This window comes from Lipophrys pholis, assembly GCF_963383615.2.
Source record: "Lipophrys pholis genome assembly, chromosome: 10".
Taxonomy (NCBI): domain Eukaryota; kingdom Metazoa; phylum Chordata; class Actinopteri; order Blenniiformes; family Blenniidae; genus Lipophrys; species Lipophrys pholis.
Genome location: NC_137640.1, coordinates 453,299 through 460,871, shown reverse-complemented (window position 1 = coordinate 460,871; position 7,573 = coordinate 453,299). Strand labels below are relative to the sequence as shown.

At 44.5% G+C, this 7,573-nt stretch overlaps 1 protein-coding gene across 1 annotated transcript; it reads left to right on the top strand.

Annotated features, from left to right (window-relative positions):
- The first annotated feature begins 427 nt into the window (after nucleotides 1-427).
- rpl36 (ribosomal protein L36) lies at nucleotides 428-6,950 on the top strand. Its single transcript, XM_080473905.1, has 4 exons — nucleotides 428-471; nucleotides 648-742; nucleotides 6,608-6,742; nucleotides 6,829-6,950. Exons 2-4 carry the CDS (start codon nucleotides 650-652, stop codon nucleotides 6,916-6,918), a joined length of 318 nt encoding a protein of 105 aa, XP_080330031.1. The 5' UTR covers nucleotides 428-471; nucleotides 648-649; the 3' UTR covers nucleotides 6,919-6,950.
- Nucleotides 6,951-7,573: the final 623 nt, after the last annotated feature.

The window sequence follows — 7,573 nt, the reverse complement described above, 5'->3', positions numbered from 1 at the left end:
ATTTTGTTTCATTGTTTTTATGTTTTGTCTCACAAAAGTGTTGTGTTCCCACGACGTTTTGTTTTTACTTTGTTTTTTATTGTTTGTACAACATTTTGAAATCAATGTCTTTTTAAGGACTCTCAGTTCCGTTGTCGTGGAAACAGACCCACAAAACGTGATGTAAGAAAATCCAACTGTGCAGCAGGCGTTAGATCCTCCAAAAAATATAAAATCTACAAACATCCAGTAATATAATAGATTTAGTTTGTAAAGACTTGAATATATTATTTCTGTACTTTACATAATCACATTATATAATCAGCAGACATAAAAATAGAGGAAACATCATAAAAACACAAAACGAATAAGGCTTTTATTGTGAAAGTTATCGGTTACGGTCTGGACCGGAAGTGGGCGGGGGTTATTGTCTGTAAGAGCCGCTCGTGACAGAGGTCCTTCCTTCCGGTTGGACTCCATTACTGTTCGCAGGTGAGAAACACGGAGCGAGATGAAATTTTTACAATCCGTCAAAATCTCCTCCATCCGTCACTGTTTCATCTGTTAATCTTCACTACAGATTAAATCTGAGCTCTGCCGGCCGATCTGTGTCGGTAGGCGTGAGCTGTTTCCGCTGAGTTCATATTTAAACGGTGTTTGTGTTGCAGACATGGCTGTCCGGTACCCCATGGCCGTCGGCCTCAACAAGGGACATCCCGTCACAAAGAACGTGACGGCGCCCAAACACAGCCGCCGGCGCGGGGTAAGACGCACAAACACCCGGTAAAACACCGGGGAAACACCCGGTAAAACACCGAGGAAACACCCGGTAAAACACCGGGGAAACACCCGGTAAAACACCGGGGAAACACGGCCCAACACCCTGGTAACACACGGGGAGCTAAGTGGCTAACACCGGGAGCTAACCCGGTTAAACGCGGACTTACAGCCGAGTAAAACGCGGACAAATCCATAATTTTTGTTTTTCTTTGGCATTTAAAAGTTTTTTTTTACTGACTTTTTGTTATTTATTTGTTTTTTAATAAGTGCGTTTTTGCAGCGTTTCCAAATAGATGACATAAATAATCGATGTTTTGATTAGAGCTCATTCTCTTCCTCCGAGCCGAGCACCGGGGCCTGGACTCGTGCACCGGGGCCTGGACTCGTCTGGGTTACCAGGACTCCCGCTGGTGAAACCTGCACGTGATTAAAGAACTGCTGCGAGGGGGCGTGGCCTGCGAGTTCGGCAGCTTGTTATCAGAGTATGAACAGTCCGGCAGAAAAGGCAGCTGGCTGACGTCACTGCTGAAAGTTCTTCTTCTGGGATCTAAAAGGGAGGATGCGGGGACTTGGAGGATCTGATATTTATATGGTTGTGGTTCAGGAGAGTTGCTATCGCTCTTGTTAGACCGGCTCTAAACACTGACGTGAGGATCGATTAATGTATCCTAAAGGCCCCTAAATACTACATTGTGTACTTAAATACGACATTGTGACGTGATAAATTGTGGGACTAGTTGATATTGAACGAACCAAACACCACTCTGTAATATGTTATGGAAGAAACATACTTCTTTAAAAGCACATAACTGAACTAATATAAAGATGTATACAATATATACATGAATATCGTATATACAAAGAGGTATAAAAAATAAAATTTAACTTCAGAAGCCACTTACAGTCCAGTTTCATCTTAAGTTTGACTGAAGTAAAGGTCACAGCAGCGCCCCCTGCTGGAGGCTCTCCCTCATTAAGGTGCGTTAACAGTCGACTATTTGTCTGGTCTCACTGGGTCCCTCGTCCCAGGTTCTACTGTACACATGCAGGTAGTTTTTGTCACTGATTCAGAACGTCAAACTCAGATCTGATCTAGACTCATGACACAGTGAAATAGTTTAAACCTTTATTTCTTGAAGTGATGATGATGATGATGATGATGATGACTTACAGAGTGAGAAGTTGAGTTTTAGAAAGTCCTGGTGTCTCACCCTCATCAGCTAATGAAGTCCAAACCTCTGCAAAGGTTCCCTGAGCCTTTAAATGGTCTCGGTCTGGGTCAGGAGGGGACACAATCATGGGGAAGACTGTCTTCTGGACATCTGTCCAGTCAGCAGTCATTGACACCGTCCACTAAAGGTCCTTGCTGAAGAAGCTGCTTGTTCAGAGTGCTGGATCCATCATGTCCAGAGAAGGTGGAGTGGGAGGAAAAGGTGCAGCAGCAAAAGGGTGGAGCGCAGCCTGGAGAGGACTGTCCAGCAAAACGCTGGACAAGGACGGACTAAGGCTGGAGTCAGCCCATCAAGAGCCACGAGGCACTGACCAATCCTAGACATGTGATCCTCATGTGTCTTCCTGGGGTCAAGACACTCCTGAAGAAGAGACCAGGTCAGAAGAGTCTCACCTGGACTGTGGAGGACAAGAACTGGACTGTTGCTCAGTGGTCCAACGTCCTTTTGTCACAGGAAAGAACATTTTGATCTCATTTGGAACTCCAGGTCCCAGAGGGTGGAGGAAGAGTGGACTCCAGGTCCCAGAGGGTGGAGGAAGAGTGGACTCCGGGTCCCAGAGGGTGGAGGAAGAGTGGACTCCGGGTCCCAGAGGGTGGAGGAAGAGTGAACTCCAGGTCCCAGAGGGTGGAGGAAGAGTGGACTCCAGGTCCCAGAGGGTGGAGGAAGAGTGAACTCCAGGTCCCAGAGGGTGGAGGAAGAGTGGACTCCAGGTCCCAGAGGGTGGAGGAAGAGTGAACTCCAGGTCCCAGAGGGTGGAGGAAGAGTGGACTCCAGGTCCCAGAGGGTGGAGGAAGAGTGAACTCCAGGTCCCAGAGGGTGGAGGAAGAGTCTCTGGGACCTGGAATCCACTCTTCCTCCACCCTCTGGGACCCCAGGTCCCAGAGACAATCTCTGGCTCTTGTCCAGAGGACGGTGAGAGACACCAGATGACCTGAAGGCTGCTATCAAAGCCACCTGGGCTTCAGTCCACCTGAGCAGAACCACGATTGATGGACTCCAGGCCACGCCCCTAAGACGCAGTACTTCATGGTAAAGGAGCAACCAAGTATTGAGGGAAGAGAGATGAACAGACTTTATCAAACCCTACAGTTGTTTTAAAATATCCTTCTTTTCTTGATCTTATGTAAGATTCTAATTCTGGGTTTCCTCTCTGTGTGAGCCAGAATCTTCATTTCAAGAGATAAAGGCTAGAACGGGCCTGGGCCGGGCCGGGCCGTTCTATGATGGTGGAAAAGGTTCCTCTAGTTTGAAGGGAGACGGGGATATTCTGAATAAGTTCTTAAGAGTACTATGTTCAGAGTACTTTAGTCAAACAAGTTTTACCACTTTGAAGTAGAATGAAGTGTTTATACTTCACATTGAACTGTAAATGTTTAGTGACCTTCAGGTCCAACCTCTCGTACTGCTTTAAGGTAAACTGGAATTTAATACACAAAGAAGTTACATTGGAGCCTGAGAGTATTTAGGTTTAAGATTTATTTATTTATTTTTATTATTGTATTTGCACCTTTTTAGGACTTATTTTCAACCCAACCAGTCAAAGACACTTTGAAGTAGAACTGGTTTTACTGAATACTGTGTTGTTTTTATAGTTTATATGTTAAAACTGATTCACTGGGTTTAATTTTTTAATTTGTTTTAATTTGCCACAAAATGCAGGTGAAGTAGTTTAAGTTAAGATAAATAAGAGAAACAAGACTGCAGAGAGTAACTGGGTTTAGTTGTTCTGACTGAATAAAGTTTAAAGAAGTTCTGAAGTCGTTCTGAGAAGTATTTTGATTCAATCAGTGAGTTTTACAATAATTTCTAGGTAAACAAAGCTTCTGCTAATAGTACTTTTAGCTCCGGACATCTTGGTTGATCCAATAATACACTATTGAGTATCTTTGCAATAGTAATGGAAGTATTGGATCGGGAAAGTATCGGTATCGACCGATACTCAATTCTGTAAAATCGGATCGGTATCAGGGCCAGAAAGTGTGATCGGGTTCCTCGTTGTTTTGTCAAGTAATTTAATAAAAAATGAAATCTTTGTTGACGTTGTTTAATTTGCTTCGTATGTTAATAAAATGTTGAAGTAATCTGTAGTTTCTTCAGTTTTCAGTACAGATGCTTTAAAACATCCTGGTAATAATCCAGATCACACCATATGACAAAATAAAGGGGGATTTTTTATATATATTTTGCCACGTCGCCCCAGCTTGAAGTATTTCACTGTCATGAGCCGAGATCAGATCTGGGTTTTTGACTTTCTGAAACAAATATTGAACATTTTCATGATATTCTCATTATTTTGAGACGTTCCTGTAAATTAGAGGATTTCAGCAAAGCGGCCGCCGGCTTCGTCAAGGGGGACGTCCAAATGACGTCTGGAGGATCGCTGCCTGAAACTAGTGACATAGAGCTGGTGCTGGTACTGGTACTGGTAATGGTTAAACAGGCTTTAGCAGCAAAGGTCGTGCCTGTGTTCAGGCTGTTCCACCGAGACGGATTAGGATTAGGATTGGGATTAGGATTAGGATTGGGACAATAGAAAGTGAAAATGTAGAAAAACTAGAATTTGCACAATGAAAATTGATTTTTAGCTCCAAATTGGATAAATGTATTTTATTTGCCCAGCACTAGTGGAAGTGTGAACGTGGAGGCCGCTGGTCACCACTGGTCACCACTAAAGGTTGCTGGTCACCACTAAAGGTTGCTGGTCACCACTGGTCACCACTAAAGGTTGCTGGTCACCACTAAAGGTTGCTGGTCACCACTGGTCACCACTAAAGGTTGCTGAGACCATCAAACTCTCCACTGATCATTTTCACACTGAAAACCTAAAGCTTCTTTCCAGATTAAATGTCTGTTCATCAATTATTCCGTGTTATTTCCATAGCACCACGTACAAAACAGCCAACTAAGTATTTATATGCATACTTGGAATCAGTGGCATTGTATATTTAATCCCATCTTTTATTTTGGAGGGGTTGGTGAATCTGTAACATTTGTTCTCAAGAACCTTCGCTTTTCTCTTGATCCAGTTTGTATTTATTTTATTTATTTAGCCTGGAGAACCACATTGAGATTAATAATCTGTTCCCAATGAGAGCTGGAGAACTGGGGGGGGACCCGGATTAAAGCCCCACGCAGTGTCAAGTATCTGATGTACTGTAGAACTGCTTCCAGCCAGGGTGTTGGATACTGATTATAGTATTGATGGTTGACTAGCTGCTTCCTGCAGCGCTTGTGTTTTTATTAGTTTGATGAAAAGATGGAGGACGGGCTCTACTGGAAATCACCTTTTATTTTATTGTGAAAGTCTCCCACATTAACAGCTTTTGTTCCTGTGAGGAGATTATCAGTCTGAATGTTTCTGAATTAGTCCATAAAACCCCTTTTACTATTATCATTTACATAGGAACCTCCTGCAGCCAATCAGCTTTCATCCAGCAACACTTCCTAGTGTTCCGGGTCACGGCCATCTATTTGAATTTCAAATGAAATGTAAGGCCTTGAAAAATTCTGGTTTTAAATTTTTTGTTTTGAGTTTTGGGAAAGTTGTGGGAATGCAGACGCTGTAATAGTGAACTATGGTAGACATGATTATTGGTTTTATTTTAGAATCATAATTACCATCGGTTGTGAGGTTCCAGTGGTGCGAGAGAAGTGCGTTCTGTGATTTCCACCATCGGTGTCATAGAAAATCTGGTCGGCGTTGAAGATGGGTCCCATTTTATAAAAATATGTTAAAAGAAGTGGAGTGACGTCGCTGCAGAAAGAAAGGGCCTGTTGGAGAAAGAAATGGTGATTGGTCACCATCAGGGTGGAGTTCTGGACTCCACCCTGATGTTCTACAGCCACATTAAGACCAGAACCAAACCAGCTTCCTACCGTCTGAACAATGTGGAAGAATCAAAGGAGAGAAACTTGTTCTGCTTTCATCTTCACTGGAACGGAGTGTTTACACCTTCACTAATCTGAATACTCTCTTACTTTATTATACTTCATTTGTTTTAATGTGTTTCTTTCATTGTGAATTGCCTCGTGTTTGACTGGTGCTCTATAAATAGATTTTCCTTGCCTAACCATAGAAACCAGTTAATCCAAAACACGGTTCCTGCTGGTGTTTAAAAGACGTTCGCTGGTGTTTTGGATTCACTCGTTTCTGTGTTACCTGATGACCCATTTCCTTTATTTCTATATTTGATCGTAGTTTATTAATTAAACCTGACGAACGCTGTTTAAAAGCTTGGGAATTAAATGGCGGACGCGTCGGCCATTTTGAGCTGTAACGTCTGCCAAGCAACGCTAACGGGAGTTGGTCATGAGTTAATTTGAAACCTGTGCTGGGTTAGTGGGCTAACACGCTAAGCTAAGATGGCTAATTCAGTTAAAGACCAACAAAGTGTCAAAGTGCTAGAATGGCTAACGCAGCTAAAAATGTATCGATGCGCTAAAACGAGAATAGATGCTAACAAACAGAGCTAACCGCTCTTTGGCGTACATTTACTGAACGGATGATAGCGGTCTATTTTTAACAATAAAACGTGTTCTGAGTTTGTTATGCTTCCAACGTCCCCGTTCCCGCAGCGTCGGACCAGTCAATTTAATTGTTTCCGATCTTTCTGCAGCGGCTGACCAAACATAGCAAGTTCGTGCGCGACATGATCCGTGAGGTTTGTGGCTTCGCTCCGTACGAGCGGCGAGCGATGGAGCTGCTGAAGGTGTCCAAGGACAAGAGGGCACTCAAGTTCATCAAGAAGAGGGTGAGTGGGCGTCGCCACGCTACGTCACAGCGCTACGCCATGGCATTCCGCTGCTAGCTAACAGAAGTCCTCTCTCTGGTCCTCAGATCGGGACGCACATCCGCGCCAAGAGGAAGAGGGAGGAGCTGAGCAACGTGCTGGCCGCCATGAGGAAGGCCGCCGCCAAGAAGGACTAACGTCAATAAACAATAAAGCTTTCTACTGTTAATCGTCTCCTGGGTTTATTACTTCACTGGTGTTCCTGGTCCCTCTGGTGTTCCTGGTCCCTCCAGGTGTTCCTGGTCCCTCCGGTGTTCCTGGTCCCTCTAGGTGTTCCTGGTCCCTCTAGGTGTTCCTGGTCCCTCCAGGTGTTCTCCACACCACAGTCTTGGGCAGCGAGCCTACAACCGTCAATTTTGGAAAGATGGAGAGTTTTTCCAAAACGTGTGGAGGAGACCTGATAAGAGACGAGACATCATTGAGCACAGAGACGTTTTAACCGTTAACACCTTAAGGGACAGCCTCCAGCAGGTGGCACTGCTGTGACTCAAGATTAATTTAATACACCAGAGAGTTAGATATGAGGCCCATGGACCAGAAGCGGCCGCTAAAGGTTCCAGTTCACCGGTGCTTCTAGAGCAGGGGTGTCAAACTCAGATCCTCGTGGGCCGCAGCCCTGCAGGTTTTCAATGTCTCCCTCCCCTGAATGTCCTGATGGTTCATCACCACATTCAGCACAAAGCCAGATAACGAGCTGCTCATTGCAATCAGCTGTGTTGAAGCTGGGAGACATGGAGAACGTGCAGGGCTGCGGCCCTCGAGGCCTGGAGTTCCACACGTGTGCTATATAGG

Bases quoted from the DNA above. Each gene is read 5' to 3' on its own strand.
- rpl36 (XM_080473905.1), top strand. From the start codon at position 650: ATGGCTGTCCGGTACCCCATGGCCGTCGGCCTCAACAAGGGACATCCC. The intron at 743-6,607 runs GTAAGACGCACA...ATCTTTCTGCAG, and splicing joins AACACAGCCGCCGGCGCGGG to CGGCTGACCAAACATAGCAA. The intron at 6,743-6,828 runs GTGAGTGGGCGT...TCTGGTCCTCAG, and splicing joins TCAAGTTCATCAAGAAGAGG to ATCGGGACGCACATCCGCGC.